General features: G+C 44.9%; 1 protein-coding gene across 1 annotated transcript; it reads left to right on the top strand.

Annotated features, from left to right (window-relative positions):
• Positions 1-234: 234 nt before the first annotated feature.
• LOC146796698 (NADPH oxidase organizer 1-like) lies at positions 235-20201 on the top strand. Its single transcript, XM_085629379.1, has 8 exons — positions 235-365; positions 4486-4566; positions 4667-4742; positions 5420-5597; positions 10651-10847; positions 12849-12962; positions 13662-13779; positions 15409-20201. Exons 1-8 carry the CDS (start codon positions 291-293, stop codon positions 16094-16096), a joined length of 1527 nt encoding a protein of 508 aa, XP_085485505.1. The 5' UTR covers positions 235-290; the 3' UTR covers positions 16097-20201.
• Positions 20202-25411: the final 5210 nt, after the last annotated feature.

Here is a 25411-nt window from a genome sequence, read left to right as displayed (position 1 = left end):
CCCGGCATTGCTTCACCTTTGATTGACAGCTCCTCAGGCTGTGAGTCGCGTGCACCGGGGATTTATTTGCACGTAGGCCTAGGGCCTGCAGCGTCCAGGTAGGAGCCAGTGTGAAGAAAAGCAGCAAGCGGGAAAGACCAAGAGACGCACCCCCGCCCCCCCCCCCCCCCCCAGTGGGAAGCCCCCGGCCCCTCCCCTCGCCTCTTCATAAGGAGGCCGGGTGAGTGTGAAGGCACACTGCTAGGAAGGGCTGAAGCAGAGCACAAGGACAGCTCCCCGAAAAGTGCAGCATGAGTCAAGGCAGCACCCAGCGGTACCCCTTGGAGGCGAAGGGTGTGGGTGTGGTGCAGCATCACCGGAAGAAGGTAGGTGCCTACGGGTCACTCACTCGTCTCCAGTGCATCTCATTATCTAGGGAAGGGGTTTATTTGATCTGTTTGTGGTGTATTACAGCATTCATGTATCACTAACCATATGAGGGGTGCTGAAGCGCTTGCCTACATGGGGTAGCATGTGGCACCGTGTTGGGTGTGTCTTTGTTTTTCATCCTATGTGGGTGGTGTTTGCATGTCATGTGTGAGGATCAACTACATGTGGTTATCGTGTTCTAGGCAGAGCCACAGGAATTATGCGGCAGGAGAGGACCAAATTATGTGGCCGGTAACTGCAAATTTTGCGGCAGAACGTGGCACATTTTCTACTAGTATTACTTAATATTTCATCATTTTAAACCTGGTAGCCATCTCTGGGCAGTGGGGGTACCTCAATAGTACCACTTTAACATCCAAATATAGCAACGCGCAACATAAAGGTTTACAGTCCAGCTTTGCAAAAGGCCTCCCACTGTGCTGCAACAAGAGTTATCACGTGTTGTGTAACTTTTGAACCGTTTGATCTAGAAACAATTTTATTTTTGTTAAATTCGTAATTATGCGACAGATGTTGGATTATGTGGTAAATGCGCCAAATGTATAATTATGCAAACATTTCAGCCACACAAGCGCATAATTCCAGTGGCCCTGGTTATAGGACACCGTGCTCACCAATGTGATGGATGAAGTGTGAGGCAATCGCGCAGTTAATGGCTTCTGTGAGCTACTGGCCCCGCAGGCCCCTTTATGGTATTTCTTGTGCTCAAAGTCCACTTCGCCGGTTACCACACTGGGTTGTCCATTCTGAGATATTTTGTTTACGTTTGTGGTCCTGAAAAGTTATAGGCTAAAGGGAGTAGTAGTGCAGAGATCTGCTGGGGTGGACTTTGTTAATATCACCGCAAATCTTATTGTCATTGTGAGATGCCACTACATGGACGTAGTATGTTGCTAGTCGGTACCTGCCGTTTTGGACTATTTGAGAGTCCTCCAAGGGCCAGTACATGGCAGGTCTCTTTAGTTATTCCACGCCTGTTCAGTTGGTGGTGGGTGGTTTATTGCTGTTGACTAGTACACCACTTTGTGATGGAGATGGCACGTAGCAGTTCTGCTAACCATAAGAACTGTGACTACTAAGTGTGGGTTATGTATTGTTTTGTTATTGCATTATATAGTACTTACTACCCCCTGATGAGGCGCAGTTTGTGGGGTGTTTGTTTTTTGTGTTTTTTCGGCTTTTGGTAGTAGTTTTTGGTTTTTCGGTTTAGCCAGACTTCCAGTGAGCCAACAATGAATACAGTGCCATTTAATGTTTGATTAACTTTTAATGTGTATCGATTTTTGCGCTCAGTGGACTGTACGTAAGTGCTGTGCACCCACCTGGTCCGTTGCCAAATGCACGCTGATGGCACCCAAATCCTCACGAGGAGGAGGAATGGCTCATGGAGCAAACCAAATATCACTACTTCGAACACATAGACCCATGGATGAAAGAAAACACCCCCTGTGTGGATCGAACCAACAATGAACTCCTATCCATGGGCGTGGCAGCTCCCAGCTCCTGCCCTTGTGTGACCTACAGGTCTTGCAGAACTTCCTGCAGCCTCCCTGGAATATAAAAAAACAAACTTTGGGGTATTCTTTAATGCCTCAGAACAGGACAGCACGTGAAGCCAGCACTTGAAATCCCCCCAATAGTCTTAGTCTCGGTGGCGGCAAGAATGAAATCCGAAGGTGTCAATTATTCACAAGACCTGCGGGGCATAGAACAAGGGTAGTTTAAAAACATGTCCCTCGCTATAGCCCAGCTACAAATAATGTATTTGCCTCTCCAACCTGATTGATCGTTTTAGTATTTACTTATTCTCGTTTGCAGTACCCTGAAGTGACCGTAAGGGGGCGCTGCAGCCCCTTAGAAAGCTCTGTGAATAAACAGAAAGAATATTGTGGAATAGGTTTGGCAGTGGGTGGAGTCAGTCGCATGTTGAACTCTGACCCATGAAAGGACGGTTGGGCTGCTGTGGTATCAGTGACGTGTCAAAATGGTACCGCTGAAATGTCTGTGAGCCACTCACATGTCAAGTTAGTGTCTCTGGAAGGCTGCTAGAGCTGGGGAGGAGTCAGTCACTCGCCTGACTAATGCCTCGAAAGGCCTGTAGAACCGGTACAGTCACTTACCGATCAGGTTGGTGAATCCGACAGCCATTACGGAAGGGCGGAATTAGTCACGTTTCAAACTGAGAGGCATTGGGTACGGAGATGGAAGCACTGACAGACCAGGCCAGTGGCTATGAAAGGCCTTCGGGCTGGGATAGAGTCAGTCACAAGTCTTATTCATTTAAAAGGCCTCAGGACTGGGTTATAGTCATTCACAGGTCAGTTTACTGCATTCGAAAGGCCATTAGAGCCGTGGTCGATTCAATCCCGTGTACCCGTGAAAGGCCAGGCTCGCATTACTGAGTTTCATGACCCTTTGAGAGCATGGCATTGTGCATGTGTCTTTACCCGGAAGAGACTGGTTAGAGCAGCTTTACTGTTCCTGCCAGACGTTTTGTGCTGAATCCAGCTTCCTGCCGGTACCTTGGATGACTCTCGAACAGAAGGTATTCATTCCCTCGCATTCAATTTTCACACTCCATATCAGGGGTCACTTTACCTATTATTTTTGCAAGATTTTGCAGAAAAAACTCGCACCCGTAAGAGCGACCGATTACAGCTCCAGCTGGCCTTCAATAGCAACATTGTGATGGGAACTACAGGTGCCGGGAAGGATCTAGAAGCCACAGCAGATCACCCTGGAGCTCCAAGCTTCACAGGCTCATCCTGTGAATCACTGGTCATGGGTGAACTGTTCAGATCATGGGGTCAGTGGGGCCCAGTAGTAGTTGCCAGGGACTTGTGGGAGATGAGTGGGTGCAGGAATGATGGAGCAATGTTCCCATCGAGGTCGGGTGGTGTGAAGGTCCAGCTTGGGGACACCCCAAAGTGGCTGATGGTGGTACTCATGTGCTCTTAGGGCATACATGCCAACACTCCCGATTCAGGCGTGAGACTACCGATTTGAAGACTAGTCTCCCGCCTCCCGATTCCTGCAAGCAAAAACCCGATTCCTCGGGGTTTCAGCTGACAGGGCTTGGTAATGTGTAACGTGCTAATTCTTCCAGCAATAGTCAAAATGGCGATGCAGGGGCTCTAGAAGGGGTGAAAAACCAACAAAGCCCCATTAACAACCGAATGGTCTTTTAAACACCTGTGAAGTATGGGGGGGGTTGGGGCGACTGCGTGCGTGCCCGGAAGCTGTTTCAGCCTGGGCTGAGGGGGGGGGGGGGGGGGGGTGTATGCACTGACCGCAACCTGCCAGGCCAGTGCACAACTCTTGCATGCCCCTCTTTCTCTGCCTGCCATTGCGCTCCATGCTTCTGAGAGGTGATAAAAAAAAACACGGGTATTTGCTTTCAAATGTCCGATCCTGCAGCAGCACACTTCCAAAGTCCATACATGACAGAAACCCGATTGAAGGCCCCATTCTCCCGATTCTTTTTTTTTAAATCTCCCACTTTGCTCTTCTGAAATGTTGGCATGTATGTCTTAGGGGACCAGACACACAAAGAGGGGAGGCCGCTGGCAGTAGGTGTCTACCGGTGCATGGATCCTGGAACCAAAAGACAACCTCTGATGGATGTGTGTGGGCAGAATCCTTGAGAGTGGTGATGTGAGTGAGTGATGTGCATATTTGAACTTGCTTGGATGATGAATATTTACTTATGCTAAGAGTAAACAGTATTGTATGTACTTTTATTATTTGATCATTAGAATGACCAACGATGGTGCACATAGTCACTAAGTTGTCATTTTACCTCTTTTTAAAAAAAAAATCACATCTTTATTTTGTACAAAATAACTCCAGGCCTTTTGCGCAGTACCACGGAATGAGTTAGTGCAAAAAATTGGAAATTGTCCTGTTCTCCGTATTTAGAGCGCTATCAATACCAAAGGTCTCTTAACACAGCAGGTGGGACATTCGACGGGGGTCTCATATCTGGCCAGTAAGGCTCTTATTTACAAACCCACGTGTCCTGTGCCCCTAATAGCTCTTTCCTTTCTTCCTCTGCAGACCTACATGTTCCTGGTGCTCTGGTCTGATCGCAACAACATCCTCATCTACAGGACCTATGAGGAGTTCAAGAAATTCCACGTGAGTACACAAACGCCAACCCGGAAGTAGCGCTTTGTTTTTGGCGGGAATAACAGGAAAGGGACCCGCGTACTCAGACATGCTCTCTTTTATGTTCCAGGTGAGTCTGAAGAAGAAGTTTCCAATTGAAGCCGGACATATGAAGAAGTCTGAGCGCAGCATTCCTAAGTTCAAAGGTAACACGAATACATGTGCGAGGCCCACGTTTAAATGTCGAAATCAGTGGAGCACCTCATGTGAGGTCTAGTGCAGTGATTAATTTGAGCCGGTGGTTTCCGGTGCTCAACACCAGCACTTAATCATCAACACTGGCGCTTGAGCACCAGTTAAGGACACATCTATTTTTGGGAGGCACAGGGAGGTTAAGGGATTTGCCCAGAATCACAGGATGTTGAGCCGACACCAAGACTCACACCTGGTTCCCCAGCTCCAACGTCAGCAGCACTGGCCATTACGCCACATCCACATCCTGTCAGATCCTCTCCCCACTTGTAGTGTTTCATTGTTAGTAGTTGATTCTGTGTTAGGCAGCACTAACAGGAGAAATAAGCTGGTGGAACCTGCCTCGTGACGAGAGCACTGAGACTTATGTTTTTTTACAAATTAACCACTGGCTAGTGATCTTTTTTGGACAGAGTAGATCCCATTCCCTGGCAACGACTGGACCAGCTGTTCAGCTTGCCAGCCTTTTCAAGGAAACTTCTATAGATTGTTTGCCATTAATGCTGCTGCACGCATCTTACAGCAAACCTAAAACACACAAAAACAGTACGAACTCCTTAAACAGAGCTGGGGTGCACTTTAAATTTAAGTCGTCACTGACCCTTTGTATATTTCCCCATTCACCTCTCAGATGCTCCTGCCTTCACATTCAGGAAGGAGTCCAGAAGGTTCTTGGCGCGCCTCAAGCTGCTGGAGAGTTACGCCCAGGAGCTGCTGAAAACTGACGCTAAGATCTCGCAGGGCGAGGTTGTCACTGCTTTCTTCACACCGCAGACCAGGGATTTTGATCCTGCCTTCACCGAAAGCAGGTCTGGTGCCACAATTACTTTATTTTAAATCAGTCGTACTGTGCATGTTTATTGTGTGCTGAATGTATTAGTAGCAGATCAATACCCAGCCTTGCATGCACGAATGGCGCCTACCCTTGAGCAAGGAACTGGAGCAACTTCCTGCATGCGAGACTGGGGGTAACAGAACAATAAAGCATCTTCCACAAGCCGAGATGGGAGGATGCATTAGACCCAGCCAAAAGCAAATCCGTCTTGACCCAGCTCCAATAGGAACATTCCAGCCCGAACTACCCAGCCAGGTTCTCTCCGAACTGGAAAACAAGCAACCATCGACCGGTTCCCCCCTGATTGGGGCTCTTCAGTCAGGTGTATCTTGGTTCCAGTGGTACAGTGAGCTTGAAACTCATATCTGGGCATACCATTGGCCGTTTTCACTCTGAGGGAAGAGTGGAAAATTGAGGAATAATGTGTGCTAGAGCCACATCCTTCAGCAGGTGGACTATCCTCGTAGAGGCAGGCTTAGAGGCACAACCTACCCCACGCTTGAAAACCATGACTTCCCTCCTTGAGCTGGGGCAGGGGATTTAGGAAGCCTTTGGACTGGGAGGTATAGCGTAGAGGACCTCACGAGGACCCCACGAGCAGTGAACCAAAACACATGACATCTGTAGGAGTGTCGTTCACAAATACAAAACATGAACACTTATAGCAGACATAATCACATTTCATATACAGTATTAATCATTAAAAAACATAATACACCTTAAAATTACATATCTACATCTAAAAAACACATACTTTTCCTCAGGTTGATGCATTTGTTTAAAAAGGAAGCGGTATAAAAACAAATATCAGCAGATTGTAAGTTAAAAATCAATTTCATAGCCTGCTCAACCATCCGTGTACCATATTTAACAAACATGGGCTTTAGCAGAATAACACGGAAGTTAGAGTACAGTTTACAAAATAATATAAAGTGCATTGTGCTCTGCTTGGAAAAACCGTCACATCTACAAGGGCCTATAGGGTATTTTCTCATTACAGGATGTGCCACCAGATGATGCACTATTCCAAATCTCAGTCTGGTTAGTACAAATTTATGTGTTGGTCTGGTGACAAGAGTTAGATAGACGGGAAATCCATCCATGGACAGATATCTGTTGTAAAACATAACAGTGGACAAAGAACCTGCAATTACTATTCTTTTCCTCTCGACAAAGGCTAGAAAAACCCTTTTCAGCTCAGTCTTGGGGATTGATAAAACAGCATTTGGATCAGTTACGATATTCAGGTTGAAAATATCCGAAAAGCACATAATAATGTATTTAATCCAGGGTATTGCTTTTACTTTATCTAATCGCATACAGTCCTGGATTATAGACCTAGTGAAAGATTTTTCTTCATTCAACCAAATTGATTTCCACAACATCAAAGGTCTAAGTGACAAAAGATCGGATAAATAGTTAACATTTAGTTCATGATGACATAATGCATTAGAGGCCGAGGTGGGTAAACACAATACTTTTTTTAGGAAAGAATTCTGTTCCAGTTGCAACTCATGTACGCCACTGTAACCCCAAATTCCAGCCCCATATAATGCAATCGAAACACATCTAGCCTGATAAATTTTTACCATGTCTCTGGTCCTACGATCCCCAATTTTCTGTGCAAATCTAAAAATTCCATGTGCATTTCTAGCCATTTTATTGCGTATATTATTAAATTCATGTGTCCAATTTTTATCCTCAGCAAAGGTTATACCTAAATAACAGAATTTGTCCACCTGCTGCACTTTTAGCTTGTCTATAAAAAACCCTTTCGCTGCATGTTTAATTTTCTTTGGGCCACAGATCATTGTATAAGTTTTGCTTTTGTTGATAACTAATTTTTTATCTTCAATAAAAGATACAAAACTATCCATTAATCGTTGTAACCCTATCGGAGTTCTTGACAGCAATACAGCATCATCGGCGTATAATAACACCGGAACGGGGGTACCGTTAATCATTGGGGCATCTGCAGGTACTTTTTTTAAAATAGCATCAACATTATTTATAAATAAAATGAATAAAAGGGGAGCTAAAACACAACCCTGCCTTATACCGCGTTTAACGCTAAAGTTCCTGGTGCATTCACCCTTCCTGCCAAAACGTACACATGTTTTTAGTCTCTCGTACATTCTGGCAAGAAAATAAATTATGCCCTTTGGCGCCCCTAATTCTAACAAGGTCATCCACAAAATAGAGTGGTCGACCATGTCGAAGGCGCTACTTAAATCAGCAAAGCACATATAAATATGGCCAGATTTGGCTTCACTGTATTTCCCGATCAATAATTCTAAATTAATGCATTGATCGAGTGTACCCCTACCTTTCCTAAAGCCATATTGGCTATCTGTCAGAATATGGTCCTGTTCTACCCATTCTTCCAGTCTAACCAGCATAATCCTACTCATAACTTTTACTGAGGCATCCAATAATGAGACTGGTCGGTAATTTTTTGCATCGGACCTAGATCCCTTCTTGTATATAGGTACAATTATAGACTCCTCCCAAGTTTGCGGGGGGCCTATACAGACCGCGGCATTAAAAACAACAGCCAACAACGGACCCCATACTTCTGGCGTCTCCTTGTATACATCACTTGGTACCCCATCTGGGCCTTGGGCCTTTCCTCCCTTACTTGCCCTTATCCCTCTTTCCACTTCTTCCACAGTGATATCAAGTGGTATAATAGGCCAGCTTTCTGACCCAACATTACTATTTTTATTAGAGTCAAAAATACTAGAGAAATGGGTAATCCATCCTTCACAGGAAACATTTGCTGTTAACTCAGGCATATTTGTTTCCTTAAGGAACGGAGAATTAACTGTTGTCCAAAATAATACAGAATTCGAAAGTTCTGCCGCCTGGTTAAGAGATTCCCACGCTTGTAGCTGCAAAACCTTCTTCCTTTCTTTAATAGCCTTTTTGTATTCTAGCCTCAGAGTAGTTATTAGTTTTTTATCCCTAGGTCTTATTGCTAGGGCTTGCTTAAGGTCGGTCAGGGCAGCCGAACAAATTTTATCAAACCAAACAAAGCCAGACTTCTTGCTGCCCCTACTACCGCTTGTGAACTTGTCGTTAATGGCATTGTTGATACCTTTAAAACTAGATAAGACCCGCTCATGATCTAATCTATTTTCTAAAATAAAGACAATGTCTGCTAAATTCTTCATGATAATGGGAGGATGCATTAGACCCAGCCAAAAGCAAATCCGTCTTGACCCAGCTCCAATAGGAACATTCCAGCCCGAACTACCCAGCCAGGTTCTCTCCGAACTGGAAAACAAGCAACCATCGACCGGTTACCCCCCCCCCCCCCCCCCCCCCCCGATTGGGGCTCTTCAGTCAGGTGTATCTTGCCTCTGTGTAGGTGACCCTAAATACAACAATATTGCTTGTTCTCTAAGGAATTCCCTGTCAAGCCTCATAAGAAATATAGATCCTTTCCTTTAGAGAATATTTAAAGATTTACTTTTGTTGAGTTGGATAACACTTTTGTTAATGGTATCGTGTAGTTGTCTTTTTAGGGTTTGTTACCATACAGAAGTCTTTGGGATTTTGTGATATCTCGTATGGATTGGAAAGGAAGAGAGAGTTAGGGTAACTTTAGACAGGTGTCAAAGATGCAGCAAATCTAGCTTCCTGGATGAGGTTGCTTTTGCTGCTGTTCACTGTCTTTCTGTATTCTGGGTCTCAATGCGGAGCTCGCTCCTGTACCATATTTAAATAATAAATATTTATGGAGCCGATAGACCCAGGTGTAGTAAGCAACAGAGAGCATTGGAGGCCACTGCAGGGGAAACAAATTTGTGATGTGTTATTTAAAAGATCCACCAACATCCTAGTATGTCCAAGAACCTGGGCATGTTGGGGTCCAGAGGAGAGTCTGATCCTTAGATCACTGCAGCGTGGTACCACTTCACAAGCCAACATTGGGGCGTCACCCAGACTAGTGTCCAAATCTGGAAGCCATGTACACAAGGGGACAATGGAGCACAAAAGGAGGGACAGGTATTTAAATCTGTCCAGTAGGGAGGACGGCAAGGACACTTCAATACTCCCAGAAGTATGGATGTAACGGAGAATGCGAGCTAATGCCAACCACAGTGTAGAACAAGTGTTCATGAAACAAGGCCAGGTGGGGGTATCACTTAGCTATGATTCAGGAATCACTCAGGGAAGTACACCTTGGCCGGAGTGGTATGGACCCTGCCGCCAGCGGGCAGTCCGGCACAGCTCGTAACAGAGAATAGGAAAAGTCCTGGACAGATAGAGTGCTTTAGATACTGCTTTGGTTAAACCTGGTGATGTTGCAAAGCGGACAGGCTAGATCAGCAGGTCCAGCCTTGAGTCATCCTGCAGGATCTATCTAGCTTTGGATGAGCTTCAAGTGTGAGATCTAAGCTCAGGCACCAGGGTGATACTTGACCCAGGCCTCACGTTTGATTTCTGTGGTATCTCGCATCTGAGATTTTAATGCACATTATATACAGTCCTCAGTGTAGCTTAGATCTCATCGCCAGTTTTCAATATGCCATCAAGTTAGAAAAGAATGCTCCAGTCATAGTTGAGAACAGCAGGGGTTTGGTACCCACACTGCATTGCCATGTGACTCTAGGTAAGAAGTGCCCTAAATTCTCACTATAGTTCCATGGGTTGCTTCACGGGAAAGAGGGATTGTGGGTGTGGTTGGGTGGGGGAGGAGATCTCTTGGCCCTGACAGTAGCAGTACTGCGTTCAATGAAATGTTTGCTTTGAAAAGGTGTTGGCAGTTGTTTTCTTCTCTGCTTTGGTCTGTTTGGGTGCATCAAAGTTGGTGGTCCTGTGAATATAAATCCATGAAAATTTGATTTCAGGATCATGGTTTTTGTTAGTTACCGTGCCAGTTAATCACCACATTGACATGAGACCTTCCCTTCTTGTGAACATTCCACTCACCACATCCCACCAGACACTAAGCTTAGGACACCAAAATCCTGCTGTGGCTTTTTGCTTTGTACTAAATGGCGTCCATGTCTATTCTCTAGCATCGTCATCATGCCCTCAGAAGCACGAGGCGGGAGCAGGGAGATGTCGAGGCAACAGGCCAGTGACGCAGTCATTCAACCAATAAGAGCCGAGCAGTACTGTTGCCTGGAGGCGTACGAGGCCACAGATACTAAGAAACGCCCCTTCAAGGTCCGTCGTGGAGAGCTCCTGGACGTTTTACTGAAAGACACCACAGGTACTCACCTACTCACAAATGTATTCCCTTACTAGCAAGTACCGTAGAAGAAACATGTTACATTTGAATGTACCCATAATAAGTATTTGCATGCTTTAGAAAACTGAAACCACATCAATCATACATGTGTTAATGTCCCACATACACCCATAGAAGTACCCAAACACCCATTAATGTCACACAGGTAACCATAAAGGAACCCAAACACCCATTAATGTCCCATATACACACAGGTACCCATAGAGGTACACAAACGCTTACTAATATCGCATGTATGCACACTGTTGTACCAAGGCTCCCATTAGGTGGGTACCCAGACAACTGTTAAGTGTACTTATACGCAAGTTAATATCCTAAATACAACCAGGCACCCATAGAGGTGCCCAGAAAACCTATTAATGTTTGGTGATGTTGTCAAACTGATAATGTCTGACACGCTTCCAGCCATCGACAAAGGTACATAAAGACGTACCTCTGTGGCTATCTGAGACCTCTGTTCTCCTCACACCAGTACCCACACAGTCCAACAATCAGGGCTAGTATTATGATACAGGAATTCCAGACACTCAGCTAGGGCATAAGCAATAGGATGGCACCATACCGCTTCTAGAAGCACCAAGTGGAGCCCCCTTGAGAGTGCAGGGGCCATCTCTAAAATGTCACTCTGCCTAGGGTGGTAATTGAAAACTCTTGTGCTGGCCCTGCTCTCTGTGGTTGTAGGGCGGATTCATAGGTTTCCATGCAGACCACCAAAGGCAGAGGTGCCCTCTGCAAACAGTTGGCAGCTCTTCTGCAGACATTGTGGCACACTTCAGTTAAACCCTTCCACAAGGCCCCCTTCAGCTGTTTTAGCTTGTGAATCCCATCACTGGCCATGTCCGCCCCTTTACATTTCAATGCCATGCCGTTTGCCCAACTGCACACCACAGAGGGGCTCACAGGACAGCATTTTGAGGCTGCTTACATGACCTCTGTCCTGTGAGAATTAGCTGCGCACTGTTGTTACTTTGGTTGCAGAAGTTTGCTCCTGTGCCACTGAATGCCAGATTTCTGCCCCTACTGGTGTGTGTATGGGGTCCTTTAAATGCAACTTTCCAGGCTGTCATTGTGTGTGTTGGAAACTTCACTACACTTGTGGTCTACCTGTGCTGTTGTTTCTAATGATTGACTTGCGTACGATGGAAGCTTGCACTGCTGCCCAGCAGGCGAGTGGAGAGATCACTCCCAATAGCAAGATCTTTCTTGGTCAGGACCCTGTTTCAATTGTGAACACAGGATCAACCGGTGCAGGTTGATCCTTTTTGAGGGGGTAGGTCTCTCAGCCAGCTCCTCACCCGTCTGATACCACAAGAATACAGCCTTCTGTTAAAAACTAATCACTCCCAGGCCCTTTCCCATACAGGCTAAATCAATACACAGACCGTCTTCCCCAAAGAAACCGGGAGCAGCTTTATCTGTTCCAGCAGTTATTCATGCAAGGCGGCAGGCTTTGAAGGAGCTTCTGAGCAGCAGCTGTTCCTATTCACCCGACCATCCCCTTGCACCCTCCTGGATACACCTTCCTTTGCAAGTTTTAAGGTGCCTGCTGCATCCCATTTGAAAGGATGAGAAACTTTGGATTATTTGGGTTGAAGGGTTCACCTGATCTCTGAAGATGGCGCTTGCCCATATGCTGCATCTGTCAGCAGTTGGCTCTGCTGTCCCCATAATGTGCTTATTCCTGTCCACCCTATAGAGGTGACTGGTATTGATGTTGCTCATGATGTGTGTGTGCTCGTGACCCATGACGTAGCTGTTCTGTGTTTAAGGGTTCCTCACAAATAATATATGTGCTCAGTCCCTATTAGAAAGGACTTCCTGTGCTTCACATCTTCTTGCTTTCCTTGCATGATCACATAAAAACCAGATATGGCTTCTACATGATGGTACCAGACAGCACGTCATGGTTGGGGCCTTTTCCATTGTCGCTCATGCCGGGCCTTCTTTCTCGCTTTCCTGCAGGCTGGTGGTTGGTGGAGAACGAGGAGAAGCACCTGGCCTGGTTTCCTGCTCCCTATCTGTCCAGGATTTCAAAAAGGAAAAAAGCTTCTCCGAGACGCCCGTCCACAGACACTGGTAAGGCTGAGAGTTCTTTTTCCAAACTTGTGTAATCACCAACTTTCGCACCGACCAATCATATGGCCCTCTCTCCTGCGTTAATGTCCTCAGTCCTGACTCTGAACTGGGTACTGCTGGGCACCCTCAAACACCAGAGAAGAATAGTCCATGCATGCAACTGCAATGCATGCAACTGACTTTATGACTCAAACACAACAACATAGACCATGTTGTTGTGTTGGAGTCATAAAGTGTTCTTGGGCCATCTGGTCAGGCTTTCTATTTTTAACCATGTTTTGATAGTCGTCTTTCATAGCAAGGTGTTTTAGGGGGCACTTTGTGATAAACAGAATCGGGGGGAGGCCATCTTGACATTCAGAACTACTATGGGCGTCTAACTGATGGTATGGGCCACACCAAAGATGCCCTTCTTTAAATTTAATTCCAAGCAATCTAATTTGCATGAGTTGATAATCCAAATGAGGGTGGTCCTGCTTTCAGGGTTCTTCTTGATCCAGCTTATGGCCTGTCTGTATTGGAGTTGGCACTCAATGCCTGCCGGAAGTCCCTTACTTTATTGGACTAACGGATACGACCATAGGTCAGTTTTTTGTTTTTAAAGCTATCATTTGCAACTGCGTTTAAAAATGGCTGAACCAGTTACCCAAGAATGGGTAGAGTTGCGTTCTGAAAGAATGTTTTTCTCATCCTGTTTAGGAGAGCTTTACTTCGCAATAAAATCTTACGAGGCCAAGGACTCAGACGAATTGTCCATGAAAATTGGTGTAGTGGTTGAAGTTCGTGAAAAATCTGACAATGGCTGGTGGCTGGTGTGGTGAGTTTCTTTTGTGTTTGGCTTTACATGTTGGTGTCCCCTTCACTTTCCTTATTGTACACGGGCTTAGAGTTACCAGATGTCTCCATCTCATGAGATGCCATTGTTTGTAGTCCAGGAATTTCCCTTTGTTTTCAGGTGTGCCAGATTGTATGGCTCAAATCAAGTGAAAGGAGACTACAATTCCCAGAATGCACTGATTTGGTAAATGAAAGTCTGGGTTTCGCCGCCAGATGTCACAGTGACATCTTGTGGATGGTTACTGTTTGGTCTCTAACAATTTGCTTTCATTGCTGTTATCACAGAGTCCAATGTGTGGACACACGACCTGTAAATAACTCTAAAGTAGCCCTTTTAAATGGGGAGATTTCAAGCCATGAATAGTTTTCAGGCTGCCATTGCAATGAATTCCAAACCAGGGAGTCTTTTTGGTGTGATGCACGACCTGGCTTGTAAATACCTTACCCGACAACTTGAAGCTGTGGAACCAGGACTAGACTAGAGCCTTATTCTGGGCACTGGGTGACTTGGACTTATGTAGTTAGATTGAATAGTGTTATTTCTCACCCCTTCCAAAATGAATACAGAATCCTGTGCCCCCCCCCCCCCTCAGTCATACGGAGATTCAACAAGAGGGGGGTGTGCCGGTGCCAGAGACGCGAAAAAAGTCAGTAGCTAACAAGACAGTACTAGGTGTGCAGACGGCACCCCCTGCATACTTTTACATACTATCTTCCTAAAATAGGGGTCTTAAAGATGTCCATCTTTTAGCGGCATGTCTACTATGTGCAAGATGGTAGGAAGCATTGGTTTCTTGCGCCCCGGAACGTCGCACTAGATGGCGAAATGAGCAAGTGATAGCTGTCTGGGGTCGGTCTCAGTGGACATTAACATTTGATAGTCACTGTCATGCCTAGATGATTTTTAGAAGCACAGTCCTGATTGAGTTGGATCAATATGGCTATGACATAGTGTTGGCAATGTTTTATTCCATAACAAGATGATTTGAGGGACACTTGTATTAGATCAACAGGTTCAAGAAAGACACCTGAGATATCTGTAATAAAATATAATTAAAAGGAATGAGAAAGTTGTGCATTATTTGTGTGAGTGTATAATCCAAGAGTAAGTGGCCCTGCTTTCAGGGGTCTTCCTGAATCAGTTTCTCAGCACTTGGACTCTCTGCATTGGAGTGGGCACTCACTGTCTAGAGGAAGCTTACTTAATCATTGTGTGGGTGCAGAAATCTTCCATAATTCATATTTCTGGCTGTAACCCCTTATGAATGCTCTGAGATGTCAGCCAGGATGTCTTACATGTCACGAAGCAAATTGTGGTTGCAGATATTAATTTCTTAGTTTAGGTTGTGTTATCTCCATAGTTTCCACATTTCATTTTCTTATTTTTTTGTAGAGCTGAAAAAATTCTCTTAAAAAACAAATCCTTTAACAGCTACTACCTATTTGTGGTATTTACCAAAAACCTACAGGTGCATACTTTGTAAATTGAGTATAAGATTTAGCTTAGTTGGCCCATCCTTACCCAGACCCTGCATCTACAATACCAATGCATCGCTGTCTGATTTCTTTAGATGGATTGTTTGCAATGATGCTCTACCTCTCTTTCTAGGTACAATGAACAGGTTGGGTACGTCCCATCAATGTTCCTGCGGCCATACAGAAATCCGCATCAGACGTTCCAGGCTATTACAAAGAATGCTTTGTATTCATCCACGCCAGACATTCGACAAGCTGCCTGCCCAACTCCGCCTAGTCGGGCATCCCTTGAGGAGGTGCTGTCACAGAGCAACAGCTTCGAAGATGGGACTGGTGAAACGGGGAGACCTCTGCAGAGAAGGAAATCTAGATCGCTCAGCAACCTTACCACCACATCTTCGAAGAGGGTCCGGTCCCCACTACCTCTAGAGCTGGATGTCTTTCCAGAGCAGGCATCAAGTGGCGTGAAGTGGAAGCCCACCTCATCACCAAGGCATGTCAGCCTTTCACCAGCCAACACGGAGCTTCTCTACAAGAACAGTGGTGCGGTAGAGGGCCATGAACAAGGGATCAGCAAACCAATGCCAAGAAGTCATCTTAGCAGGGATGCTGGGCTTGGGGAGAGCTCCTCGACAAGTGGTTCAACCGAATCTCTGTCTTCTTCTAGCTCAGACTCCAGATCTAAAGTTCCTAATATCCCACAGAAGCCAGGAGCTCATGAGATCATGCAGAGGTGCACCACCTTCACCAAGAAAGCCTTACAGAGCTCAGCAGCCACCCATGACTCTATGACAATATCAGGGACACCTGAGATCGTCTGAAGCGAGCATTTTCAGGAAGGTAGATTAATTGCAGGAATATGGTTACTAAAATAAGAAGTTACAGCGTGACACCTAACTTGATCTCAGTGGTCTAATGTCCTCTCTTGCTGTTATGGCGGAAGGAGAGAGTAGCCTCTCGCAGCGGTCACGTGTTATGCAGATGCATCTCAAGAACAAGCATGTGTTACGTATAGCGACACCGAGCGATGCAAGAGTTAAGTATGCTTTAATGCAAATAACCTGCCAGTAGGCTAAACTGTAGTAGAATTTTCTCTACTTAATATGTTTGTATGCAGCAAACAGCGAGTTGACTTGTGTCTAGGTGTTCAAAGCAAGGACACCACTGGCTATAACAATAGTCATGAGTTTATATTTCATGTTTGGAAAGTCAAGTTCATATCTATAGGCAAGACATTTTTTGATCGCTTTCCAGTGTAAGTGGTCTCTGTCATTTCCCATGTTGGCAGTACCGAACTAGAGTCGGTGGCCACAAACTGAACGTACGCAGAGCTGTGATGCAGACGAGGGACAACAGGAGAATCTATTTTGAGATAATCCATGCGATAGTTGTCCAAATGAATGATGTAATTTACTGGGATTACAGTTCTGGATCTCTGCATTCAACAGTACGTAACGTGAACTGGCTTGAGGTATTTTGTTACTGTGGTCAGCTGACGGTATCTGAGATTGAAGTGCAAAGTGGCGGTAAAACCTGCAGAATTTTGCTGCAATTCCTGCATTTGCCTGGGATTCATCTCACCCGCAAAGGATTCAGAGCAATTGGGGTTGTGTTGGGTGCAGAGATCCCTAGGTGCAAATACCTGCCGCGGTCCGTGCATGTAACAGCGGTGGGGCAGTGGCATAGAAAACGTTCAGGGAGCCCTCCTGCAAGGTACATGGAGGGGCCCCCGCTCCGTATTTAATCTGGAGCTCTCAGGCCTGAGTACTGTGCTGAGGGAGCCCCTGCAGCTCGGGGGCCTGTGTTACACCCCTGCGGTGGGGCGCTGGGGCCAGATAAGGGGAGATTTCAAGGGACGATGCAGAGGGAAAATTAAATTAATAATTAATTTTCCCTCGTCATTGTCCCCCAAAATCTCCCTTTACCTGGCCCCAACGCCCCACTGCTGTTACCTGCAGGGACCGTGGGGGCTGGCGAAAAACTCAACAAGGGCTTGGTGGTCGATTGTCCTGACTACTGCAGATGAGTACAGTAAAGCAGGTACAGAATAATGGTTCTTGACTGCGAAATCCAGCATTTGATAGTTACTTGCTCCTTACTAACCATACTATCATCAAATAACAATTGGGTTGACTCTGGATCCTGGTCCCTCAAGTCAACACTCCAGATAGTTGCTGGAACTCCATATAATGCAGCTACCGGCTTAGCCACAATACAACCCTGGCATTAGCAGCATTAAAAGACTGCTTCACAGAATGCAGTCCCTCCAGTTCTTGGGTGTAGGAAGACATACTGGGTAGCTGAGAGCGACCATCACATGCTGGAGTGCATCCCTTCACCCATAGTTTCCAGCTGTATTTATGGAGGGCAGATAAGGCAGAATCAGAAAGCTTCCTACAAAACTGTAGGCTTCCTGTTGCTTCCGCCTGGGTTTTTGGAAGCGATTGCTCTTTGCAGAAATAGCAAATGAAGGCCTGGTGACAAACAACGCAAGAGCTTCCCATCCTGTACGAAAATTTCACATGCTGGAAGGCGCTATGCATCCTAAAGATCCTGGACTGGTTGCAAGCTGGGTCCCTGTATGAGAAAGTTTCTCGATTGTTGGACCCTCAACCAGTCTCACCCAAACTTGTGTTGTGAAAGTGCGGTGAAACGAACTGTGCGTTTTTAGGGCTAAAGCACCCACATGAATGTTGCTGCGTCTCTTCCACAATGCGCTTTCAGTTATTACATTTAATCTCTTCTTCCTTGTGTTAGAGCCTTGTGATGTTTCAATAGCATGTCTGTTGCATATGGAAATTGCATCCTTCCTAGAAATATCAAAAAATCCATGTATCCTTTTTAGGTCTCGGCTCGAAGGCTGCGCTTGCGCAGTCTCGCTCCGAGATTTAACGTTTTGGAGTGGGGCTTTAACCCGCCCCTTTTTTTTTACCTCTTCTCCATTGGCTGGCCTCTTGAATGCTGGCCAGCCATTGGAGAAGAGGTTTGTCTCTCCGAACAGGCCCCGTCCTTTTCGGATTCGGGGGCGTGTTTTTTGCTACTTTTCAAATTATCTCCTCCAGCCAATGGCAAGAGGAGAGAAAAGAAAAACACGCCCCCGAATCCGGAAACGCCGCTGCCTTTCTCCGAGGCATTTCTGCTTCGCCTCGGAGAAAGGCGGTGGTTTGCTTGTTAGCCGTCTTGCGTGCGGTCGCAATACTATTCTTTCCACCCTCTTCAAGCTCACTCTCGCTATCACTGGGGTATTTGGACATTTCTGATTCTTCCATAGACTACTCGGCTGCAGGAGACACTGAAAAGAAGCAGTCACTAATTTCATTTGGCAGCCTCACATCCCCCCGTTGCATCCCAAGCATTGTCACGACACTCTCAGACAGATCTTTATTCCGGTCTATAGATGCATTAGAGACTGAATCAAGATTCTTAGAATTAACTAGGCCGTGCTCTTGTGCACCTTCCAGTGATCGAGTACCCTGTACAGTTAAGTGAGTGTCCTCTGCTGCACAAGCCCCAACTGACACCATTTCCCCTCTCCCGCTGTGCGAGGTAAATGTTATTCGTATTATCCATATTCATCCCCCCAGCCATTATTACAGTATTACTGCTTGTGTCATTAATATTTACACTTGGAATGGGTGGGGTTGGTAGGGGAAATATCCTGCATACCTTGTGCCTGTTCCGCTGCGGGGGTTTGAGATAACTGTAGGCATGTGTTGGACTTGTCTGCAGAGCTCGGCGTTGTAGCAGCTGCCTCCACTGCCTGCGGCTGTTGTTGCTTGTGAGCTGCCTCTTCCAGCTCTTGCCTCTGACCCGATCCTCGCAGCATCTCAATCACTGCAGGGTCGGCCGGGCGCGCATTGCCGGCAGCCCCGCCTTTCCCTTTTCGTCCTGCCTCTGACTCCTGGAGAGCACGCCACCCCAACCACAGATTCTGAGCCGCAGTTTCCTCACCCAGCAACACCGCTCCTGTCAAGGTTGATGTACGGGCTGATTTCACCTCCTCATTACCGCCACCAGCCGCGACCTTTGGCCCCATCTCTGCCACAAACCCCAGGCACGGAGCACAGCACGAGTGGAGCAGGGCTGCCGTCACCCAAAACCGGACAGCTGAGAGCCCCTTCCAAAGTATCAATGTTCGTTGGCAAGTCCCGGTTCCCTCGTTCCACCATCCACCGGCATCCCAGAGGTCTGTTTTAATCAGTTTTACTTATTTTTGCTCAGTTCATAATCACAACCCAACAGTCAGTATGCTGCTACTGCTAACGGCCGCTACATGGCCGCCATCTTGCTTCTCAAATGTGGGTCTCATTGTCTGTCAATGACCCTTCACTTACCGATCATGCAAACTTGAAGCAAACAAGCATTTACAATGCAACGGTCTCGGCATTGTTAAAGTTAGAGCTATTGGCATTGCTCATGACATTATTTTTGTTTGTTTTTTTAAAACATGTAAAGAAATGGCATTGTTATTTACAATGTCAATAGCTTAATCAGTGTGTGTGTAGGTGGCTCTGTGTGTGGGTGCAAATGCAATAGGTCTCGCATTTGAGAGTGATTAAGTTATTGACATTGTAAATAACAATGCCGTTTCTTTAAATGTTTTAATAACAAAAACATAAACAAAAATAATGTCATGAGCAATGCCAATAGCTCTAACTTTACCAATGCCGAGACTATTGCATTGTAAATGCTTGTTGTAACTGGATGTACTGCTTAATATGTCATGTATTTGTGTATTTAAAATAACTTATATGATACCTGTAACTTGTAATTGGTAGGTATTTATGTACCTTTGTTTTATTGTTCACTGTTTACTTTAAATAAAAAAAGTTAATTTCCTAATGAAAGTGGCATTATCCTACTAATTTGTATTCCATAAGAAGTTGAATAACATAAATGCTACAGCTTTAATGCACTGAATATCTTTTTAATGTAATCTATATATATTTGTGTGTTTATATATATATATATGTTTGTTTCCAAAAGTTTCCCAGCTTTAAGAACGCACTCCACAGCAGGTAGGTTTCACACCCTTTATTTGCAGATGAAAGTGAAGTTGCATTTCGACCTTTTTCAATCCTCCTGCCTGACGCGTTTCAAAGCTCTTCTGCTTCTTTTTCAAAGGCATCCGTGATTACACAGCAATGTTCCTTGAACACAGTATTCTGCGTGCTCCTTCATTTATAGGCTTCCGGTGTGCCTTCCTTAATGGATTTAAATCTACTGTTGCACGCTGGTACTTGTGGTCGTATTTTGGCAATTAATTATACCTTCCAGTAGGTTCTGTGTGATTCACGTTACTTCCAAGGACAAATTAAGCCCTCCAGTGGGCCTCGGAATGGAATTTCACCGTCCCAATTCATTGCGCTGCTGAGTCTGCATCGGAAAGGAAGATTCCCCTCCTGCAGCCCCTCGTTCGTTCTATGGGCGGTGCAGTCCTCCACAGCAGGAAGGGCCGTGTATCTTTGTTTCCAAAAGTTTCCCAGCTTTAAGAACGCACTCCACAGCAGGTAGGTTTCACACCCTTTATTTGCAGATGAAAGTGAAGTTGCATTCCGACCTTTTTCAATCCTCCTTCCTGACGCGTTTCAAAGCTCTTCAGCTTCTTTTTCAAAGGCATCCGTGATTACACAGCAATGTTCCTTGAACACAGTATTCTGCGTGCTCCTTCATTTATAGGCTTCCGGTGTGCCTTCCTTAATGGATTTAAATTTACTGTTGCACGCTGGTACTTGTGGTCGTATTTTGGCAATTAATTATACCTTCCAGTAGGTTCTGTGTGATTCACGTTACTTCCAAGGACAAATTAAGCCCTCCAGAGGGCCTCGGAATGGAGTTTCACCTTCCCAATTCATTGCGCTGCTGAGTCTGCATCGGAAAGGAAGATTCCCCTCCTGCAGCCCCTCGTTCGTTCTATGGGCGGTGCAGTCCTCCAGGACCTTTTGTCCTTGGAAGTAACGTGAATCACACAGAACCTACTGGAAGGTATAATTAATTGCCAAAATACGACCACAAGTACCAGCGTGCAACAGTAAATTTAAATCCATTAAGGAAGGCACACCGGAAGCCTATAAATGAAGGAGCACGCAGAATACTGTGTTCAAGGAACATTGCTGTGTAATCACGGATGCCTTTGAAAAAGAAGCAGAAGAGCTTTGAAACGCGTCAGGCAGGAGGATTGAAAAAGGTCGGAATGCAACTTCACTTTCATCTGAAAATAAAGGGTGTGAAACCTACCTGCTGTGGAGTGCGTTCTTAAAGCTGGGAAACTTTTGGAAACAAAACACATATAACATATGAAAAAACAAAGGTTAAAGGGACATTATAGTTAAATGAAAATGTTAGAACCATTTTAATCGAACAAAACCACTGAAATTCACCAGTTATAGTTATCTCAAGTAACTGTAACTTGTGCCCTAAAGTAACCATAACTCATGCCCCAGCCATGCAGTGTTGTCATCAATGAAAACATTTCTCAGTCCAAGGTGCACTCCGAAGCAAATTCCAATTACTTTTTTGGGAATGCAGCAAAACCAGCAATAATCAGAGAATTCTTATTTTCAGATGCCTGACGCGTTTTTGACTTCCCCTGTCCTTGCTTACAGGGCAAATGCATGACAGTTCAGCAGATTGATTGCAAGCACTCTTAAAGTGAGTATCATAACAAGTGCATGTCGGTATAAGTAGTCCTGCACATTTCATTTTATCCCAAGTGGGTTTGCTGAAGCCAAACATGAAATTAAAACACAGTTCATCACCCTCCAGTGGGCAAATTCAAAGTAACATTACTGGGTTTGCCGGAAATCTCCTGAATAAATATATTGTGAAACGAATGCTGAGGAGCGACGGAGTGACTGGATATATATATATCAGAATCGGACCAAGCAAAGCCATAATGCACTCCAACAACTTTGGTGAGGATGCAAATCTACAGATCCAAGACATGGATTTATTAAAAGATATGTATGATCTGGATGTCAATAACCATCAAAGTCAAGGAGATGATATCTCTCAAATATTGGGAGCCTGTGGAGTCACGAACATTCAGACCAGTCACAGTGGTTTAAAAATGAAATCTAAATTTAATCCCAATTTCCGCTCGACAACATTGAAGCATACAGTACAGCACTGATAATTGAACTAAAAAAGATGCTCAGGAACACAACAAAGTCGAAAAGAGACAATTTATCTAAACAACAGAGACAAGCCATTAATGGTTTAGAGAAAGATCCGAACATTATCATCAAGCCCTCCGATAAGGGGGGCAATGTTGTCATCATTGACATGGTCAACTACAGAGCAGAAGCCATGAGGCAGTTATCAGATGAAACTTGCTATGGGAAACATACAAAGAAACAAAAAAGAGATTCCAGGATCACATATCTAATTGGTACCCTCAAGGCCTACTCGACATCGAGGCATACAGATTTCTGAGGAATGACAAACCGCGGATTCCTTGCCTGTACTTTCTGACAAAAATACACAAAGACGCCACAAATCCACCAGGGCGCCCGATAGTTTCCTCCAATGGTGATCTGTTAGAGAACACATCGATCTTTTTGGACAATTTCCTTTCACAATATGTACTAAATCTTAGGTCGTACTGCAAGGACAGTGCTGACTTTTTACGAAGGATACATGATGTCCAGTGGGAGGAAGGTTATCGTATGATAGCATTAGACATTTGTTCATTGTACACTTGCATTGATCAGACCACAGGTGTATCTGCATGTGTGTATTTTCTGAAAAGTAGACACATTAGCCTTTGGAAACACAATGAGATGCTAGAGACCATGATGCTGTTTTGCCTGCAACAGAACATTTTTCTCTTTGAGAAATCAGTGTACCGACAACAATCTGGTACAGCCATGGGCACCTGTTTTGCCCCCAGCCTGGCAAACTTGTTCCTGGGTTGGTGGAAGGAACAGGTGGTCTGGACAGAGAAATTTGAACGATATACCGATCACATACTTGTATGGATCAGGTATATCGACGACTTATTCCTGATCTGGGATGGGTCTGAATCCCTGGCCAATGACTTTATCCATGAGTTAGGTGTAAACAATTTAAATCTCAAATTTACCCATAAAATTGACACAAAGTATTGTGAATTTTTGGATACAATTGTTGAGATCAAGCAGAACAAGATTACCACTTGCTTGTTTCAGAAAGAAACAGCGGAAAATACCGTATTGCATGCGGCGAGCCACCATCCTATCTCTCTGGTTAACAGCATCCCTTATGGGGAAGTGCTGTGGGCCCGCCGCAATTATAGTACTGATGAGGATTTCCAGACAGAGCAAGATAACATCTTAATACGTTTCAGGGACAGAGGCTACAAGGATGGTGTACTAGACAATGCTTAGAATAAGGTTAGAAACATCTCACAGAATGAGCTATTATTCAACCCATCCTCCAGTAAAATCAAAAAACGTACACAAAAAGACAATAAAGTACCTAGGATGATTACCACCTATAGCAGAGGTGCATGGGCCCTCAAGAAAGCTATGAGAGCTCACTGGAATCTTTTCGTGGCAGATCCTATAATTGGTAACAGGGTAGGCAACAGCCCACAAGTAACATACAAATGAGCCAGATCATTGCGGGACCGTTTAGTCCATAGCTACCCACCAGACACTGCACATACACATTGGTTACAAGCCCCCGCTGGGTTTACTACGTGTGGGTCATGTAAAGCCTGTCAGAATGGCAACAATTGCAAGGAGTATGCGACGAGTCTAGGTGGAACTAAGAAAATTGCTCAAAACATTAACTGCAACAGTGATTTTGCTGTGTACGTGCGTGAATGCCCTTGCGGTCTCCGGTACGTAGGCAGCACAAAGCTACCACTGAAACAATGCATACTACAGCATTTGCGAGCTGTAAAGAACCGGGATTTCAACTATCCGGTGGCGCGGCATTTTGCTGAGAAACACAAGAGTAATGCTCACCATTTACTCTTCTTTGGGGTTGATAAGATTTGAGCGCACATACGCGACGGCAACAGAGAGAAAAGCCTCAGGGTTCTTGAGTCCAAATGTATAATAGAATGGGATTGCAAAATACCGAAAGGCTTGAATGGGGGAGAGGAACTTGCCACCCATATAGGCTGCTAAGTTATGTCCACCAACATACTACTGCTCTCTCACTAGTTTCAGTATTTTTAATGGGTTCAAGTAGGTGTCACATCACATTTTTTTACATGGACCTTGCCATTGGGGCATTGGTATCCTTATATAAGCCAAGCTCGGCAGGCACATAATTAGTTTATTCGCATTTGCGGACACGCTATCCAAATACTAGAGGATTAATTTCTTATGTATCTTATCCATAGATCCTGAGGTCCGTAACTTTCGCATTCCTTTTATTCACTTTCTACACATTTATCACTATTAATATTGGAACATTCACTACTCACAGTTCCCATTGCTTAGCACTTTACCTAAGGTCCACCTTCCTGTCTCAATCACCCACTAAAACTATCAGACGACACATTAGTGCATCTCATATGCCACACAAGTTTAATGCAGCACAGGTTTTAGCATATAATTTTGTCATTGGGCACTTGCCCAGTATCGACCTAGAACATTTTCTTACCATTCTGTTGCAATGGCAACCTTATATGATGTAGTTTCTACAAAGATTTCGGTTATACCTCAATACTCGCGTCCACACAGACACTGGTCTGATTGGAATATCCGCATTCACATACGCCATACTGACATTCTAATTTATTTCAATAAATGCAGGGGTGCCACAAAAGCGCTTGATAAGATTACGCTCCTACATATACTAGAATGCCGTAACTCAACAAAACTTTATTGGTTGTCACATAAACTGACATAACGAATTGTATATTTTACCGCATATTGCGTGGTCATTATTGGTAGAGTTACGAGGTGTTATCATGATTGAATATACTACCGCAGGTCAACAGAATGGAGATATTTGATACGAATATACAAATCACTATGCTTTAACAGAAAGCTGTTGCTGTTATTTGACGCTGATAACTTTATTCAGTGACAATTGATATGACAAGCATAAAGCGGTCAGCGGAGCCTGCGCTCCGATATATATTTTTTTGATGCCACTTACTCTGCAAAATATTATGATGAATTTACGAAATTGAATGT

Source organism: Triturus cristatus, chromosome 10 (genome assembly GCF_964204655.1).
Source record: "Triturus cristatus chromosome 10, aTriCri1.1, whole genome shotgun sequence".
Taxonomy (NCBI): Eukaryota; Metazoa; Chordata; class Amphibia; order Caudata; family Salamandridae; genus Triturus; species Triturus cristatus.
The sequence above is the reverse complement of the archived record's forward strand: the minus strand, read 5'-3'. Positions and strand labels throughout refer to the sequence as shown.